Source organism: Cylas formicarius, unplaced genomic scaffold (assembly GCF_029955315.1).
Source record: "Cylas formicarius isolate icCylForm1 unplaced genomic scaffold, icCylForm1.1 PGA_scaffold_10__41_contigs__length_53128322, whole genome shotgun sequence".
Classification (NCBI taxonomy): domain Eukaryota; kingdom Metazoa; phylum Arthropoda; class Insecta; order Coleoptera; family Brentidae; genus Cylas; species Cylas formicarius.
The window spans coordinates 45,172,291-45,193,545 of record NW_026844214.1 but is presented as its reverse complement, the minus strand read 5'-3'; the positions used below and the strand labels follow the sequence as shown (position 1 = coordinate 45,193,545).

Sequence of the window (21,255 nt, the reverse complement as noted above, 5' to 3'; positions counted from 1 at the left end):
CGTATCAGACCATGGAATATGAGAAATTTGATAAAACACCAACTCTTAGTTAACCACTAGTTAAACCGTGGTTACACCAATGACCAACCCTTTGTTTTACTTTGCCTGCTGATAACTAACCATTACAAATACGAATTATGCAAATCTAGTCAGATGCCAAACAACATAACCAAAGATGTTATCGGAAGATGAATTAAATTATAGAATAAAAATTGATGATTAAATCGTCTTACAAAAATACCCTCAGCCCAAAAGATATTAGGCGAGTTGAAAACTCAATTCCACACAAGACATGATTACATTTCTATTTTGTTTACGTCTGATATTAGATTTAGAACTGAGAAGAAATTACGAATACAGTTGACTGATTAACATTTCCATGGATAACCAAGTAGTATTGTTCCATTTTTTTAAAAGAAAAAAGCTTTTATTATTTATTTTGTAGGAATGAAAAATAAACGAATAGAAAACTTTTAACCATGAACTAATTTTGAAATATAACCGGAACAACATATTAATAACAGAAGCTACATAAATCATTATTAGTTTATGTTAAGTTTTGGTTTCTAGTTTTCACTTTGCAAAGGATAATTTGTCATGTTCAGTTTAAGTTTTTCTCTGAATTTCTCTCTTTGACGAACCCAAACGAAGTGTTTATTTTAGAAACAATATCTTGGGGTGAAAATAATATAGAACAAGGTAATTAATGTAAAGCATTTCGTCACAATTGGCAAAAATTTTAACCTAGTCTTAGTTTTACGTAGCAAGTATAACTAATACCGAAGTAATTAGACTCATTCACAAAATAAAAGAATTGATGTGCTGCATTAAAGAACAAAATACCGCATATAAAGGTCATATAGGACATCAAAGACTCATCATAGAAGCAAAAGTCTGCGGGTAGAAAACAAAATTCGTGGCTCAAAAACTTAAGGCGCAGGTATGGTTGCTTATCAATTGATATCTTTAGATCAGCAGTTTCCAAAATTACATTGTCCATTTGAATCGCAAACCTTTTGAATTTTTTACATTTCCAAGTCGCATTTGACTTTAGCATTTCGGCGATTTATTTTTCAAATTATTAAGTATTAAGTACTTTCAGCAGTTTCTACGCATTTTATGGACGACTTTTCGGGATGTCCTTTCGTCATTTTATAGCCCTACACCATCGTCGATGTGGAGGATCAAAAAAACTCAAAACAAAACCTTTTAAAAGCTTTCCGAAGTCGTCTCACTCAACACGCGTCAACCTCTCCCATAAACATTAATAACCATTCAACAAATTGGCCGAACTTAATTCTCGTTCTTAAAATGATATTTACATCATTAAACGCGTTAGATGCCTCTAATGTTATCTGTGACGTCCATCAATCTCAATTACACACTTCGATGTGGTACAAGGCGATTCGCGGCCGCGTTCGCCATATTTTAACGAGCGAATAAAAACCATTAAGACGATTGATTTATTTCAGTCAGACCGCATTTTAAATGCGAGCGCCTCTGGCCAATGCTGCGTTGTCGGTTTTACAAATTACCTTTATTATTATTAATGTTGAGGAAGTTTTCGCCGAGGTAAATCCTATTAAACTAACAAGTTAATTTTTATTTCTTTTTTTAATGAAAAGGTCTTTGAATTATATTCGGTCCTATGTTGTTTTATCCTATATAACCTATATTTATTTCTACAACAAAAAAGAAATATTCTTGCAACGTTGCAATTTTCAGTATCCTTTTCCGAATTCATATGGCGTAAAATAAGTCAATTGAATTTTTGACTCGTATTTACTGGAGAAGCGAAAATTGAACTGACAACGCCCGGCAGATGGGTGTTGCACACGAGATACGCGCCACATCAACTCGTATAAATAGAACTCAAAGCGAATCCTTGTGTATGTTTCACGTCACGTCAGTTTTACATGCCGTTAATGCGAATTTATTATCCTACTGCATACGTGATTTTGGTTCATTTTGCCGTTTGCATTCTCGTACCATTTAACTACGTAAAAATGAAATTCGGCACAAGGCGATTGTATATAATTTATGGGTCTATTGACCGGCCAAATATGTCACGCATAACGCACCCATAGAGCACAAAACGTCCAATGGACGTCCGTTGTTTCATGGACAGCTGTTTCATTGATATTCATGGAATGTAATATGTTGACAGTCCAATGGACAAAAAGAAACGTTCACTGTTCGTACTTGGAACATTTTTTGTGTTATAATTATTACGTCTTTATTACGAAAAGAAAAACAAGTTTAACAATTTAATCATAACAAATTAATAAAAAATATATGATAATAAATAGAGGAAATATCATTTAAGGTTGGAAACCATTATTCCACAACTTGTTTTGAGTTTCTGAAGCTATCTATTGACACATGCAGAGCCAATGGACAAATTTTGGTTAGTTTCCGTAGCTACAGATTTTTTGCTTCAGTTTTAAATTCTTTATCAACTCATTCATTGTTAACTTTAGATGATTTCTGACACAGTCTACATATTTTTGTGGTCCAAATAATATGGTCACTGACTCATTAGTATTAAATTTAAGATTATGAGCTGATAATATATGGAGCTTTGGGGTACTCCGTATGTTACAAAAAGGGTTTTACTATTGTTGTAGACAATTTGTTGCGATATTCTGTCAAATCAAGAGTCAATTAACCAATACTTTTGTCAGAGGATTTCAGTATCAACAGTATTAAAAACTCTGGTGTAATCCAGCGGAAAAAGACAAGAATTTTATTTCTGTGACTGAACAGATTTACGAAAACCGGACAGTGTATCCGGGATAATGTTGATCTTGAATAAGAAGTCACTCATTATGTATATTTTTTTCTAAAACAGCAAATATTGAATAAATAATGCACATACTTATGATGTGTCTCAGATAATTAATTATAAGATTTGATGCAATTATAATCATTTTTTAACGATAGATTATGAGACGCAATAGCATTAGTTCTAGTTAAACATTTTTTATCAGCCTGGCTAACCTCATTAAAACTCAAAGTTAAATCAAAGTTGAAGCTGTGATTCAGTTTGCTTCGTTTTTTGATTTCGACTTTTTTTCGTTTAGAGGGTTAGCAATTCCTAAATACAATATCTAATTAATTAATTTAATGAAAAAAACATACATCTCACGCGCCCTGTTATCGTATATTGTGATTGGTCAATTGAAATTACTGTGCATTGCTAAAACAGGTAGGTATATATTCGAGCCAAATATGGTCCTGTAGTTCACATCATGAAATGTGTCCACACTTAAAAAAAAATCAAGATTAATAATAAGTTTTTTTTGTTATTCTATTAATTAATTGATTATTTGTTGTTATGATGCAGTAAAAATATATATTCCTAACTACTCCTCATAATTAGCAAATACGCAAAAAAGATTTTCAAAAAATTGCTATGATTGATAAATGAGGTCGTATTTTTTTTTTTTTTAATTCTGAAATAAATAAACGAAATAAGCAAAGAAATGAAGCCCAAGAATAGTCATTTTAGATACAATGTTAATATATCTTATATTCTTACACAAACCAAAGTTTTGTTTCGTTTAACAATAAATTAAAAGTAAATTAAACATAATACGGAGGTCGGGGTAATAAAATGAACATTTTAAAAATGTCCGTAGTAGGTCCATTGTATGTACCCTAATATCCATAGGACGGCCATGGAATATCCGGCACCTATTCCTGGACGTCCTATGGACATCTGCATGTACAAATGAGCGTATCCGCAGTTTACATTACGTGTTTGTGCTGTATGGTCAGTTTATTTCTAAAACGTTCGAAGCAAAATAATGCCATTGCTTCGTTTTTACCAGACTTAAAAATGATTTTATTCCCGTGTTTATGATTAAATTATCGAATAAATGCATTATCAAATATAAAAAATATATACTAGCCCCACAATTATAAGGGAATGATAAAAACGGATTAAGAAGCCTTTTTATGCATATTTATGTTCACAAGTCCCTAAACTACAATATAAAGACGAGTTCAGCTCTGTTCTAGGCGTGTTTATTCATTCAATATTTAACGTTTGAATATTTATTTCCCTTAATACTTTTGGGACCACTATATCTACTATATTTATGGTATGTATTTTATAAAAAGTCGCGTTCCAATTTAACATATCCCAACATACCTTGGAGGCGCCCAATCGTGCCTGGTACAATCCAATAGGGTGCCAACGTACGTTTTCCCCCTCCAAGTAACATTCACCACCAACACACCTGAAACAACGTTTACATTTGATTCGCTCATCGTTTGCAGAAAAACACAATTTCCAAAACAAATGTCGTTAAGTCCTACTGTAAATTAAGCAACAGAAAAATGTCGATAGAAAATGTAGTTTCGTAATTTGTTCTGAATCCATAAATACTCTTTGCACTAGTGTCCTTAATAACGAATTCGCTTTTTTATCACGTTTTGGTCGTCATCGCTCGATGTTAATGCGTTAACAAATACGTTTTTCTTTCCATTCGATTAAAACAATTAAAAGAAAAAAACCAGCTGCAAAGCCGACTGTGTTCTTTCTATGTTCTACCTATATGGGAACCTGACCTTTTCCAAGCAAAAAAAAAAAAAACACAATTCAACCTTTCAGTTTTATTCCGCCGGTGGAGGACATACATTATTTTCGTAGTACACTGAACCTATACAGGGTGTTTCGTGATAAGATACTGCTCGTTAAATGGTGTGATTCCCTGCACGACTAAGAAAAAGTCCGCAATCATTTTTTATATATACAGGGTATTTAAAAACAAAACGGTTTTCCTCGTTTTCATTGAAATTGCTTCAGATATTTTGTTGAAATATGGTAAGGTCCAACAATGTATAGAAACACTTTTTTCGGGGGGGCAATTACTTTTCTACTTTCGCCAGAGGCATCGGGGTACGCCACTGCTTTTTTCAAGCAAATTACAATTTTAAAAACGCTATTTACTTCTTATTAAAAATGATCACTTGACTGAGTCGTGCGATGAAGAGTTTTTTAGCGAAAAGATTAAAAATCAATCATTAAATTAAAAGTTAAATAATCATAACTTAACATTTAACTTTGCGGTTCATCGACTCTACGCTTTGAAAATTTGCTGAAGTATTTCTGATATTTCGACAATTAATTATTATGCTTCCCCCAGGATGTATTGAGGTGCTGTAAACCAGCGTCTTCAGATGTCCTCACACGAAAAAATCCAGAATGTATATGGACGGATCTAGGAGGCCATAATTCTGTTCCTTCACTACCTATCCAGACTAAATTATCATTTAGTAATTAGTTATGACTCCATACTTTGTTCTGTTATTATGGTTTACATTGCGTCATTGCGGATTCGTTTGGCATATCATAAGCAATTTCAATAAAAATGAGGAAAATAGGAAAATACGTTCTTTTTTTTAATATAATTTCAACACCCAGTATATCAAGAATAAAGCGACTACGTCCCTCTATTGATATAAACTCAATTTTTTAAAATCGTCCAAGGAATCGCAGCAATAAATTTATACCATAAAATTAACTCCCGATGTTATAGTTTATGCTTAAAGGGAAAAACTTTTTGACTAATCGGGTTTCCAAAAAAAAGTGGACGCCTGCTTACCTCCTTCGGTCTCGTGCCACACGATGCCCTCGAGGGTCACACTGGTACCCGGTTCGCAGGGACCCAAACAATCCGGTTCGGTGATGGTACCGACGCTCGTTCCTACGCAGACGTCGTTCACTTCCTGTAACCAAACAGAACCCCAAATGAAATAAATTACATAATTGATTCATTCTTTTTTTTTAGTTAACCTATGTAAAATATCACAATTAAATTTTCTTTAATTGAATGCGCCTTCAGGTCAGGAATTTGGGATAATGATGATTTATACGGAATTTATATTATAGTCTATTTCACAAAGCAGCAATAAATCCTCATTACGTTTGCAAAGTAACTACAGAGTTACCGAACGAAGACTTAAACAACTTTCATTGTTTGGCATTGGTTTTATTGCAAAATTCTACCGAGGGTGGGAAAAAAGGAAAGACTTTTAACATAAGAATTAAGCATTATATACATTGTATTATTCAAAAATTAAATTACAAAAAATCATTTGCGGAACTGTCATCTACTGTTGACGTTATAATTGACAGGTCAGCGGTTCGGTATTCAAGTATTCAAGATCCCAAATTTTTCTCATCTTCATTAATTACTGCTTGGCTGCTGTTCGCCAGTTCTCTGGTATTACTGCCTCAATGGCTTGATAAAACAGTAGTTTCAGGATTCAGTTCGCAATGGATGGAGTTGAATGCGGCACAGTTACATTATGTTTTTCCACTTGATTTGACTATACTTATTTCCAAATGTTACAACTATTTTTTTGAAAGATATTCATTAATGGTATCGAAAATAACAATTTAAATTTTGCGGTAGGCGTCAGTTATTAAAACAAATCTAAAGCGAAGGCTTCTTTTTTTCTCTTCTTTTTATTTAAGTTTTTTTTAAAAAAAAGGGTTTTCTCAAATGTATCAAAAAATTTACTTCCAAATTTTTACTCATTCGCTTGTCTGGTTAATACTCTGTAACGCTATATAGGTCTCTATCTTCGGAGACCTTACATTAAAAAACGCCCATCTCTTCGATATATGGATAATAAATAAAAACTATATCGACAATATTAAAAGGTGCATTTTTCGAACAATTGTAGACCTTTTTTGTAGAATTCCTAAGTGTATTTATCTAAATTTTGGCAAAAATTACAAAGAAAAAAAGCCGACACTTTCTCGAAAGCAATATTTATTTGTGTGATGTAATAATAAATTTCACACAAGTTACTAAATCTAGTCAATGTTGTCCGTCAATATCATTTGAGGAGTTTGGTAAAAAAAGGACTGAGAATGAATAACTAACCACAGTTATGAAAAATAGCAGCCGAGGAATCTGCTACAATTGCCGGTGCAAGTAGAAAGCGAGAGGAAAATCATACAATTACTCCAGAGAAGGCATTGGCGTTATATTTATATTTGTCTACATCTTTATTGTTACATGAAAATTGTTTTCCATCTTTATACCAAACATGGGAAACAAAAGCTGAAATTATGTCCTCAGAGTACATGGCGGAAATAAGCTTCCAAAATTTGTTAAACAACACCTTTGATTAATGTCTGAAAGAAGAAAATTTTCGAAAATAAAACCGTTGGGACTGACAGACGATGAACCAAAAGCCGGATACGGATCGACAAATTACGACAACACAAGACGATAAAATAGTGATGAAAATATTATCGATTTTAATAAAATAGAACTAGACTTATCAGACTCGGACTTGTATTGCCTGTTTACCAGTCTAAAATTTGTTAAGAAGCACTTCTTTGTATAATATACATTAACTTCTATTTTTAGTTTATTTACTTTCAGGTTTATTACTTAAATGATATCCTAACTTTATTATCATCTGCAATAAATTTTTGGTTAATTTTAAATTTTAACACGACAGAGACAGAGTTTGTTATGTAAAAAAAAAGAATGCCAATTTAGTGGGCACAAAAAAAAGTTGAATTCAATGTCAAACTGTAATTTTGGTTGCAGTTGAAACTATCGGTTAGGTTATGTTCAAACGAAAATTTTCTTACCTTAATAAGAAGCGTGTTAAAAACTACTCCCTTCTGTACAGTACCTAATTATTGTTGTTTTGCGAAAATGTACCCAAAAACTAACGATCGTCGAAAAAATATAGTATGTAACACGTTTGGTAAACTTCTTAAGTTTCCCGCTTACTAAAAACTCGATCCGCTCGTGCCATAATATCCATTTGCAATTTAAAAAAATAACTAGGCGCGTACACCTGCTTCAAAATATTTGCGCAGAATATGGTATGAATGAATATATCCACTAGAAAACAAAGACAATGGTCTTCATAGGAAAATATGCGATATAACATGTATGCAGTAGATACAGAGAAACAATAAGGAAGTCGTATTCGGGCACAAGAAATAAATTATCTGAGAAGAATCAATGAATGTACGAGGAGAGACAATATTAGGAATAAAGATATGACACGACAGAATATAGAAAACCCTAACAAGATTGGCATTAATAGACAGAGTATCATGCCCAATACCCACACCGATGTTTATGTAAATTTTTGCTACGTGTAATAGTTGCTTCGTTATCAAAACAGTGGCATTTTCTCATAAGTGGAGGAAATTGGTGACATTCCCAGTATCGGGTTTTCGCTGGTTAATAGAGACCAGGTGTCTCTGGATATAAGATAATAAATATAATATAAAATTGTTTCCTTTTACCATTCAACATTTCTACTTCCTACTCTAAAATACTCAATTATATACCAATCAGGCGTGCGCAAAATGTCACTTAGTATAAATAGTATGCTACGTCGATAAACTTCTGCAGTGACTAAAGTAGCGTCTATCAGACTTGTTGCCTAATATACTAATATGTAATTGTAACTGGCAATCAAAAAGTATTGCGTAAGCTACAAATAAAAATGGGAACGATTATCCGATAGGACCGACATTATCATAGCCGCGATATCGACCGTATTTATCCGAGGCGTGTAGAATCCGCCCCTTCATAGCGCGCTTTCCTATTTATCAATTTTCGAGCAAAATAACGGCAACGGCAATCACGTCAACTACGTAATAATAACGTATATAATAACATATTAGGTCGTAATCAATCAATACGGAAACCCCGGCGCCACCACTCCCCCCACTCTGTCTATGACTGTGGTCCGTGGTGCAACAGAGAACCGAAAGGTTCCGAACGAGCGCACTAGTCCCGCGCTCTAATACATAATCATCTAATCAATCACGAACTACATATTGCTTATTACTTCCACTCTGTAATTCCCGGCATAATCGACGGCTTAATGGCCGTAATAATTCAAAACCGGGAACTGTAACTCATCATTAAACGATCGAAATGGACAATTTGCGTATCTTTATTGGAACATCTTAATTATCAGGTTTGACGCGCCTGGTTGATCTCGACCCGTTCTTCGCTCGCATTATAATTTATGGGATTATTGTCGTAATTAAGAGCGTTTTATTGAAGCAGTACGCGAGGGTGGTGATACGGTTGATTTTAAAAAATTGCAAAAAGCTACGAATTTTCGAATCATCCCCTGCGTTATTCATAAACAACCATCGCAAGTTTGTTGATCATTTAAGAGAGTGTAGCCACAGCTATAACGACCAATTTTACCAAAAACAACTCGCTGATTAGGAAAATTAAAGCCTAATGTTTCATCGACAATAGAAAAAAAGAATGTAAATTAGAGTAAATTTCATCAAATGTTAACGAGGACAATTAAGCCATGAGCTCTGAGGCTCGTCCATATCCGATCGATGGTTCTTTCTGATGTAAAAAAGCTGTGTATCAATGAAAGAGATTATCACATTATCTGTATGTTTCACCCCTGAAGCTACGAGGCTCTTCCACATTAAAACTGTTAATAAGAAAAATAGGAATAAATGACACGCATTCAAAAGTGTGATCCTAACATGATCCTTAACGAAATGAAATGCTGATCTGTCGATGTGGAGCTTAAACTCCTGAGTATTTTCCTCATGAAAACTGCGTATAATATTACGAACCGGTGGCACCCATAAATAAATACAAACCAAGTGACAATGACAAAAAAATAAGACCCTGCAATTAGGAAATTAGGAATAAATGGCACTCTAATCCTGACGTAATCCGTAGAAGTCATTCCAGAACATCTGAAGCTACGGCATATCAAAATTATCGAACACAGCAGTCTAGTTTGTTGCGATTTGGAGGGACCACTGACTAATCATACGTTTCTATATCACAATTAGACGCCAACATCAAAATGTGGGGTCACTATACTAAGATGTGCAGATATTCGGAGCGAATTCGCGTAATTAAATCTGATTTTAAAAAAATTAAAATATCATAAAAAACTATCGCGCCTCGTTAGAGGAGTTTGTTGATCATTTGGAAGTTTGTAGCCACAGGGATAACGACAAATTTTAACCAAAAAAAACTGACTACGAAAAGTAAAACGTAAAATGTTTCATCGACAATAGAAGAAAAGAAAGTAAAAAGTAAATTCGAGTAAATGGCACGCTAACCTTTTCTGTAGAAGCACTGCTAGAATCGTCCATACCCGATTAGAAGAACACTACATAGTACTCCTTGCTGATGTTAGAGAAGCTATCCACGTAAAAATTGTTACGACATATTAGGAATAAATGGCACCCAATCAAAAGATATAAGTGTGATCATAACATAATCCGTGAACGTCACCCTTGAACTTCCGACGCTCTTCCACATTAATACTCGACATTAATGCTCGAAATAATGGTATGAATAAGTGACACCCAGCAAACATATATGACACTAAATAGACATTAGAAATAAATAGCATCTCGTGATTTTTATAAGTGGTTTCTGCACCTTTGAGGCTTTCCCACATCGAAACTGTTAATAACAATGCGAATAAATGGCACCCAATGAAAAAATATTACGAATAAATGGTACTCTAATCCTGATACGATCTGCAAAGGTCGTTCTTGATTAATTACGGCTCTTCCATATTAGAATTAGGAATAATAGTAATAAATGGGAAAATCTTCATCACAAATGGCATTCAGCGGAAAAATATAACTCTAATCGTGACGTGATCTATACATGTCGGTCCAGAACTTCCGAAGCTCCTCCATGTCAAAATCATAGAACATAGCAATCTACCTTGTTGCGACTTGGAGGAGCTCTGAATAAATTGCACCCAATGATAACAGCTTCGAGAAAAAGTGAACAAATATCGAGCATTCTGTGATAAAGGGAGGAGAAGAATTTAAGCCCAAGGAAGTTTTAAAGAAGAAAAACCAAATATTACATCTGATGGAAGAAAGACGTAAAAACAAACACGAAGAAAAGTATAGACGGTTAAATAATATAATTGAAATTGACAATAAACAAGCAAAAGAGAAATGGCTCTACGAGCAATGTAATGAAGTAAAAAAACTGCAACAGCAGCACAGAGATATGGAACTACATCAAAAGATTAAAGAGATCGCTAGTCCGCGACAGCCCAAACAATTTTCACTTGTAGGCAACGAGAATGACGAAAGCGACAATGAAGGACAAGAATATCAACACATCGGCAAAGGCGAGAACATACTCATGACAGAAGTACCACGGGCTACTAGAGAGGCTAAAGACAACAAGGCACCAGGTGAAGACGGCACGACGGGTGAACACTTCAAGCACCTCAGTGAAAACGCAGTTAAACGAATGACCTGTTTCTTTAATAACATATATATCGCACTATATGTCTAATGAGCCACGCTGCAGAAACCTTGATGAGGATTATTTTAAGTAGTATCCAAAATAAATGTGAATACTTAACCAGGTCCCAGTGTGGCTTCAGAAGAGGGACTGGTACTAGGGAAGCTATCCTAGCTCTCTCGATAATCGCCGAGAGGTACCTGGAGGTTCAAAGAAAGTTGTATGTATGTTTTGTAGATTATAAGAAAGCATTTGACCGTATTAAATACCAAAAAATCAAAATCATCCAGAATATTTACTGGAACCACTAAGGCGGTGTTCGACTGGAAAAGGGTAACAAAAACTACATAGATATAGAGAGAGGAGTTCGTCAAGTCTGTCTTTTATCTCCTTTGTTGTTTAACGTATACGCAGAATCGATCATTAGATCATCCCTGCAAGACCGATTAGAAGGCGCAAATTTTAATGGCCTAATCGTCAATAACATTAGGTACACTGACCACACTGTCATTATGGCCGAATCGGAAAAACACCTACAAATATTGATGTGTTAGATGGGGCTTAGAGATAAACACCACCAAAACAAAAACAATGGTTTTTGAGCGCACCAAAGATAATGTCAATACGCAGATAACTATGAATGGCGAAATTCTTCAAAATGGTAAGGGCTACATATATCTGGGCAGAGAAACAAATAACCACCTAAGAGATCAGATGAGACATTGGAGATCGCAAGAGCCGGATTTTTGAACATGTGTAACTTGTTATGCCACCTCAAGCTGTCCACACCAGTTCGACTGAGAACCCTGAAATGCTACATATGGCCCTTGATTCTGTACGCATGCGAAACATGGACATTAAAACAAGAAAACTTGAAAAAACTTAACGCATTGGAACTTTGGATGTACGACAAACAATGAAGAAGTTCCAACAAGAGTGAACACTCGCCCGCTTTTGACTGGTCTCATTAAAATTAGAAAAAGTTCCTACCTTGGACACATAATGCGCCATGGACAGTTGCAGCTAAACCTGGAAGGCAAAATTTAAGGTAAGAGAAGTATAGGCATAAAGAAGAAATCGTGGCTCAGAAACATCAGAGAGTGGACACACACCAATGGTAACACTACTTCATCAAGCCCACAATAGGAAAGACTTGGCCATCTTGGCCGCCAACCTCACGAGAGAAGGCACATAGAAGAGAGGACGACCAATGACTCACACATTTCCACATCACAATTAGACGATTGTGGAGTCACTATACGACGATGTGCAAAGATCAGAACGAATTCGCGGCGTGCGAGGCGGCATTTAAAGTCAATTAATTATAAATCGCATACCGCCGTCTTTATCGAATAGACGCGCGCCATTTTAATGGTACGCTCGGTGAAGTGTACGCAAATTAATTATCTGCTGGCGGTAGCGACCACCTAAATTGGCTCGCCGCCAGGCCCGGGATATCGTCGCATGATTTACGAGTCATTTAATCATCCCTATCGTCGGAAGATCCTGTTTACACGTTTAAAACCCCGCCGACCTATTAAAAACCCCTCATATAATATATATATGTAGACAGAGACTAACAAATTTCGCCACGGATCGAGTCAATAGAAGAGGGAGGGGTGGCCGGTTAAACCGGAAACCCTTCTTGGCTCGTCGTCGTGACGGAATCCATCTGTCATACTAGCGGAAGTGCGGGCGAGGCCGACGCCATAGGCGGGTTTAAAACATGAGCGGAACTATTTCGCCTCCCGATCGAGAAATACGATTATTACTTATAAACAAACGTAGACAAATAGATAGATAGATAGATAGATATCGACTACATTTCGGTGAGGTACAGATGGTGGAGGATCAAATATACAAGATAAACTAAATCATAATTGGGAATAACGTATAGATTGTATAAATATTATTAATTTGAACAATACAAACTACAAGCATTTACCACAAGACTTGATTCTAGATACTCAGATATGGTATAGAATGCCTGATGTTCTAGAAATGCTGCAATCACAGTTTTATACTTTTTTCGATAAAAATCTTTAATATGATTTGAGAAAATATTAAACAGTTCCATGTTAAAGGAGTTTTTTCTAGAAGTACTTCGGTGCTTCATGTATGCAAATCCTGAAAGCTGATGGATTTGTCTAGTTTCATCAGCGAAATTCCTCTATTATTATTAGTAAATGCAGAAAAAATCCATTCTTACTTTAAAATGTTAATTATAATTATAAATGAAGAAGTAAATTTAGCTATAAAACATGTCACAATGTTAGAATGTTAGTTAGTTATGTTAGAATATTTATAAAAAAAAAGTAATTCTACATTAAAATAATCACTAATTAATCACACATTAATAATTAATTCTGGCCCTAGACTCCTGTAAACATTTTCTTCTTCTTCTTCTTTGATGAACTTTGAATGCCTGATCCATGGCCAAGTTGTCCACATTAAAGTTCTTATCAAACGTTTCCATCTTAAGAACGTCCGAGAACTGCTTCATTGGGTAGGAATTTTCAAAATATCCATATCATTATCAAGCAAAAAAATCTGATTGACTTCTTTAGTCGATGATGAACTCGCTATTTTTTCCGTTTGTGTAGAATCACAACAACACTCTTTGGCGGAATATTGTTTTGAATTTGAATAATGTTGTAAAAAAATATCTTTATTTTTATGAATTTCTAACAATTAATGATAAATAAAGAGGGAAGAAGATCGAGTTGCCCATAAAATAACACCGTAAGATGTATATGCAAAAGAGAACAATAAACATTTAGAACGGCATGGTGCTCTAAAAACTCAACATGGGAAGTGTACTTCAAAATATTGTTTTGTGAAGACCAGAGTTTGGCATTTTCTAGTAAAACGCGACCACTGGATATCCGAACTACCACAAACCAAGGAAGTATCATCTGCATAGCGGGGAGTTTTTCTGAAATAGAGAATGCGATAGTTTTTGACGAGACTGATACTATTAATAATTTGTTGTGAACATTTGATCCCAATTTTTACTAAAAGTTTTTTGAAATTTAGCTTATAACAAATAATATAAAATATTTATCTTCCATTTTTTAAATAGCCTATTGCTTGTGTTTAAATCTAACTCTAAATTTAACATTGCCTTTTCAGTTGTTTTTTTAACTTAAATATCTTCAGGGTTTGAAATAATGAATACAAAATTTATATAAAAGGTAAAGATCAAAATACAAAAAAAGGTTATTACGACTCTATAAGAAGAATGGTTCGTTTATAACAGATTCAATAAATATAGCAAATTCAAAATACTCCAATAATTTTGACGGAGATTTTTTTTAACTTTAATATCTTCAGCGTTTGAAATTAGAATAAAAAAACAACAGTTCAACGTCAATATTTCCTAAAAATTAATTTTAATTATTATTTTAAAATTGAAATTGTTTTTATAATATATATAATTATAATATAATAATTTACCACGTGATTTGATATGACCCAACATTCGGCACACACATAATTGCTATTTTAGCAGAATTATTGCTTTAAATTTGCTTTTTATATCTTCTATTTCGATATCCGCTGATTTACAGAAAGACATTTCTGATTTACGATACATTATTAATGATGAAAGCAATTATTGGATTTTATGGACTTCGCGGCACGCCACTGCCACCGCCCGATCACGTGACCGAATCAATATTGCGGTTGCGGTACGTGTAAGGGCGGGCCGTGGTCCCCCGCCGCCGTCCCGCGCCCCTCATGCATGTGCACCATCCCCCACAAAAGAGCAGATGAACTGGCTGTAGTATTACCGGCTTGGTGGGACGGTAAGGGGAAAAAGGGACGAACCCGACTCCGAGGATAAAATTCAACGGAATGTAATCGCGGCAGAGATCCGGCCCGGTAATGGGTTTAGGTGTCTAGGGTTTGAATCTTTTAATGCGGGGATGCGACGCCCCGATAAGGGTACAGCGTGTAAAGGCGTCGCGACGGACGTAATCCGATTAAACAGGGAATGTTAGTTAGTCGGATGGTTGGCTCGGTTGGTCGGTCGATGATGGAAATTTGCCGATTGAATGACTTGCCGTGTCAGGCTTAAGTTTGCGCGTGAAATCCATGATAATATCCAAAAGAGAACCAGCCTGAAAACTATACAATGTGTTATTGAATTAACGTCGTATAAAGCACTTCAGTATGGAACGTATGAAGAAAAGTAAAGAAGAGAGAAAGTGATTATGCAAGCAAGGGTAACCCTCGAAGATACATCGAAAGAGTGCGGGGAACTGGAAGAAAAGAATCATAGAAGTACTGAATGAAAAAGGGAGAGAAAAGAAACGATGATGAAAAAGGCACAAAGGTCAAAGCAAAATTTTTAACTTTTGTTGTTTATTTTTTCTATTAGTTGTATTAACTTTGTAAAAAAAAGTAAAGTCCTAAAGAAAAAGGTCTTAACAAATCCGGCCGAGAAAGAATCCTTGAAAGAAAGGTCCTAAAAAGACATACCTTTAAAAAAGAGCTCCTAAAAACGGCCTTAAAAAAGAAATTCTGAAAAGAGAGGTCCAAAAAAATAAGTCCCAAAAACAGGAACTAACAAGGTTCTTAAAAAAAGAGCACCTAAAAAGATGGGAACTACACTGCCTAGCTAGACAGACAGACAGACTGAGACCGAGATTTCTATATATTATTTTATCAATCAACGGTCTCGGTCATATTCGGGTCGAAAACGTAAAAAGTATTGTTAATAAAAGTTGCCATTGCAATTTTCCAATTCGTGTAAGAGCCTGGGCCTGTATCTAGACTGTTAACTTAGATTTAGAGACCATTTTAGTTATAAGCTTGGGAAAATCTAAACATTAAAACTAATTTATTCCCACAGACAACTGCTTATCACGAAAAACCAAAATAACTGCTGGATGGTCTTTGGCTCACTTGTCTTGACATGTACAAAAACTTCAGGACTTATGCTTAAGTTTAATATACGGGATACGAAATCGTACCCATAAATCAAATTACTTACAAATATCAGAATAACTTTTTTGACAGTGTTTATTATATTTTTTATGGCTTAAATTAAATTTTTGTCCCAAAGGTTACGCTACCGGAACACAGAAATACAATCATTTAGGTTTGACATATATGTTTATTAATGTTTTTGCTACCTGTTACTCCTACTCCTTTTTTTTTTCGCCTTTTTATTCTGGATTATATGTTAACTTAGTTTTCCCATCTGGCTCTTCGCTCCAAATAGTGAAACTTAAACAATATCTGGGAAGTTCCTGGATGGCTGGCTTTCATAAAAGCCTTTGGCTACGGTTTTGCTCATGCGAATATGTCATTTTTAAAGTTCAAAATGCCCCCCTACCACAACTACCAATGTTTTAGTTTTTATATTCCACATCCTGCTAAATTCAAGTTCAAGATCTTTGTGTTTACTAATCTTCTCAGTTTCTTTTACTGGTACATTTGAATCATCAGGAATGGACACATCAAGTAGGGGGCACATTTTTTAATTTTTGTCATGCAGGATTATATTTGGCCTGTTGGCCATGATGGTGTAGCTCAGTTGGGATTTTGTAATCTTACATGACGATTATATCGTTGTCTTTAACCACGAATATCTCGGCAGTATCGTTCAATGCAGCCACTTGGCTATTGCTGTGAGTTTGGCGCAAGTTTTGACCACCCAGCAATGATGTTGCTTATATGTTCTTGCCTAAGTATCTATCTAGTTCTTATGGCTTGATTTCGTGCAGCTATTCAAAGTCTTTCAGTTTCTCCCTTGAGGCCAGTACTACGCAACCATCCCATACTTTTCCCATTATCGACCTTGTGATTTTATGATCATGTTCTAAATATGTCGCTTTGATGTTGTCACACTCCTTTGCTCTCCACATCCATCTTTTCCCATTCCTATGTAATTGCTAAAGCCAATAATGGCTGAGTCATATGCCGATTGAAGGTCAATAAGTCGTCCCCATCTGCTCTCAGGTGGGGACTTCTATCAATTGTTAAATTATTAGAGTTTTCCGATCAACATTTTTAAGCTCCTCTGAATCAGTCAATAATGCCAAGTTGTTTATTGTGGTTATCGTACTTTTTGCACTTAACTCTGTTTAAAATCTAGCGTAGCGACCGTAGTATTCTTTTGACATGGTATTTTTCATGCCATCATTATCTTTCCTCAATGTCAAGAAATTACCAATGCAAGATTATATAATATTTCTCCTGCCTAATCTTTAATCCTATATTTAGACAATTTAAAATAAAAATGAAAGATTTGTTTTAATACATAACGTCTTATAGACATAAAATTCTGGAATGAAATCTTGTGTTTTGTCTACTCAACAATTATATTTGTCTATAATATAATAGTAATTTAGTCAGAAATTGTAAGGAAATTATCGAACTTCCATTGTCTATCATTACCAGTAAATCCAGTGCCGATTAATTTTTACTTTATGGCTAAATATATAGACAAATACAGTGCTAGTACGACAATATTGGTGCGCTCTATTAAGGGTTGGTAGGTTCTTCCACGCTTGGATCGCTAAAGGTATCCAATCCAAGCGTGGAAATACCAACATTCTGGCAACCCTGAATAGCGGAACAACCCCACGCAACTTATTAGAATGGCGAATAAAATTCTATTCCATTCCGTTAGTATTAAATACTTACTTTCCGCCATTTACGTTTACACAGAGAAAATATTTTCCCTGAGCCAATCAATTACAAAAATAAAATTACGTTCAGAGTAAATAAGCTTTTGTTGAGACAAAATTGATTATATTTTTATTTTACATGGCGTTAACTAAATTATTTAATTCAATAATCCACAATTTTGTGAAGTATATTCTTGTTGCACAAATAAAGTTTTGATGAATTTTTCTACAAACCAACATTAACAAAATATATATTATATAATTTATCCCCTGAATTAAACAATTCTTAATATCACATACGTTTAGAATTAACTGGAATACAAAAATTATTGCTTGGAATAAAGCGAATTTTAAATTATTTCCTCAAATTAAAACGTCTTTTTCCGGGAGCACATCGCCATGTTATAGGTTGATTATGAATGTGGATAATAGGCAAACTATTATGTGAATGGGAGGGAGAACATCTTGTTCCGGTGTTTAAAGGTATATTTACCATTGTCACTACAGTTACACACACCTACATTGCTCTTGCTTTTGCAAATTAATGTCTCTGCATATTGTAGGTTTTAGTATTAGAATTAGTATTTTAGTATTAGTTGCCCAGATTCTACTGAAATTATAAAATTAGTGGCTGGCAATTCACTCACTGGTGACCGGTCGAAATTAGTCGCGTACCGACCTGAAGATAGCAAATTTATTATAATGTAAATTAATTTTACATTGCTTGAAATAAATATTTCACTTTTGTTACTTCAACGAAAATACAAATGCAAACATATTTCTTGTAAAAGTGTAAGACTTATCCTGGTGAATAGAATTTTCTCGCAACAAATATGCTTTAGTTGAGATACGAATTAAAAAAAAATGTTTCCCCGAATTCGATATTTAACTAAAAGATACGAATTCAATTATTTAATTAGAACAACTGTGATTGATTTTCAGGAACTAATTCTTTTTCTCTATGTACCGGCAGTGTAATTTCGCGAATACGGATCATATCTACGTGCTTTTAACCGGGTCACGTTGACCCTCGTCAACCCCTCAACAGTTTTCTTGACATCTGCGAATCGAGCGAGGTTTTTTTTTTCCTCGCGCAACAGGAAATCGCGGTGCGCACACACAAGTGGTCGTTGTCGAATGAAAATCGCCAGCGGACAAACGTAAACGGATGCCATCAATTATTTTAATCTTATCTGGTAACGACGGGTCGGTTAAAGAAATATTGAATTACCGTCGCGCGTATAATACAGATCGACGGTAACCCTTCCGTGAGAAACTGTAATCTCGGGTAAGTATCCGGCAAACGATTATTTAGAACTAATTGCTACGGTTGCGGCGGATATTTGCGCGTTTAGCGATGCTACGCGATTACGTACGGTACAGGATGATTCTGCCAGGACTAATGACGGCAACTTCTACAAATTTCGTAGATACGACGATAACGTGAAACTGAAAATATTTAAAACAAACGTTTTTTCCTCATTTTGTGACCTCTTCTTGTGCGACGAAGGGTGTTCAACGAAAAAATTAAAAAGCATTTATGTGTATATCCTTAGGTCCCTTGTGATTTTAAGACGAACCAGGAAGCGATTCTAAAGTTCTCCCAACTATATACCGTTGTTAAGACAATCCGGCATTTAACTTTGGTAATTTTTTAAAAAGATCTGTAAGATTGTTTATCGTCAGTCTAAGGTTCCGAGGAAATAAACACAGTCCGACGTTCTAGCACATTAAATAAGACTATATTTTGACTTATTTACACAGCGCACAACAACTTCTTTTACACTTCGCATTGACAACAAGAATTCGTCTACCCGTCTTTCGTCTTATTAAAGAAAAAGAGTAAGCGGCACGGCTTTCCGCGTTACCCACGTATTTTACGTATTTTTAGTTTGATCGTCTAATACATAATGCGTCCGGTCAAGTGTCGTGACCTGCTTTTAAACCCTTCATCGGTACGCATCAAAAGTAAAACCGAACTCTCAGGAAACACCGCAAAGCGGCTTGCTTTTGTGATCGGCTCGTTGTTAAAACAATAATCTTCTGATACGCATCATATATGAACCGTCATGGTGCATGTCAAGTAGACTTTTTGGGACCGCACTCCTCACCAACTCCCACAAATCAACCAGTAGCAAACTGGAAAATATTTTAGAATCATTACGTAAAACCCTTAAATTGGAAATCAGTTTAAGTTTTCCAATGTGTTTCTAATATAGGAGATCAACTTTTTAAATACGGCCCTGCCTTGTGGTACACGTGCTGAAAAGAATGGACTCTTCCGCTTTACAACAGGCAGGGCTTAAATTCATTCCGAAATGAAATTCATAAAAGGTTGTAAAAACGGTATAATGTTTGGCGAACTTTACCAACGTTTTTGCAAGTGATGGTGGCCACTTTCAACAGCACCTTTGTTTTTTTTTGCGTTTACTTTATACCAGTTTTCCACATTCAATAGTAAATTACGATTATGTCACTTTTAATTTAATACTACTAACGGTTTGCCTTGCGTTGCCTTTTTAATGAATTTTCCACCATCTGTTTAGAGCGACGCTGTACGCATGATACCAAGGACGATTTTAAGGAAAATTATTTAATGATTTTGACATATATCTAAATGTTGTTCTTTCCAAGGCCAACTCATCATTAAGAAGCAATTACGTCGCGGCTCTATTTTAATGACCAAACAAATATCACTTTGTTTGACTGTCGACTGATTCTTTTTATTTTATTTATTTAAAAAAAATGTTTTTGTGTTAATGTTAATACATTTTTACCAAAAATTTGTATAATAAATCCAGAAGCTGAAGAAAATGTTTTCCGAAAAATATAATGCAAACTTTTATCGAAAGATTAAACTGCCTCTATTTCTATAACAAACTTTTTCATTAAGAAACAATTTGCTCAGGCGGCCATACCTTTGAGGGTAACTTTTGCTGATTTTTTTTTATTTTTATATTTTATGACTTACTTTGTAGACCGTTTGACTTAGAACTGCTGATCCTTAAATGGTTATCGAACGATGTTCGACTACAATTTCATTTTCATGGAGTAATTAATAAAAAAAATCCATATGTTCCACACTTAAGTCGCCATGCTGTTTAGCAATTAACCAAATCGCCTCCCTTTAAAATTTTCCATTAATTAAGCAACATTAAAAATGGATAAATCCTACAACACCCGTCCCGAATCGAAAGTCCATTATGCGTCGATTATAGCCAATTAGCGAGCAGACAACGTTATATTCTTCGATAATGGGTAAGGACGCCGACGTCCCAGTTATATCACGTTAATTTATAACTACCTAATATACGCCGTAATTATCTTGATTGATTGATAGCTATCAT

At 34.9% G+C, this 21,255-nt stretch overlaps 1 protein-coding gene across 2 annotated transcripts in view; it reads right to left on the bottom strand.

The window, feature by feature from the left end:
• LOC132700588 (zinc finger protein 608) overlaps positions 1–21,255 on the bottom strand; it is a 152,674-nt gene that overhangs the window by 9,949 nt on the left and 121,470 nt on the right. For both annotated transcript variants that reach the window (XM_060668007.1, XM_060668015.1), the window contains exons 7-8: positions 5,613–5,736; positions 4,157–4,244 (exon numbers count right to left, since the gene is read on the bottom strand). In XM_060668007.1, coding sequence (XP_060523990.1) covers positions 4,157–4,244; positions 5,613–5,736 — 212 coding nt within the window. The remainder of the gene's footprint in view (positions 1–4,156; positions 4,245–5,612; positions 5,737–21,255) is intronic.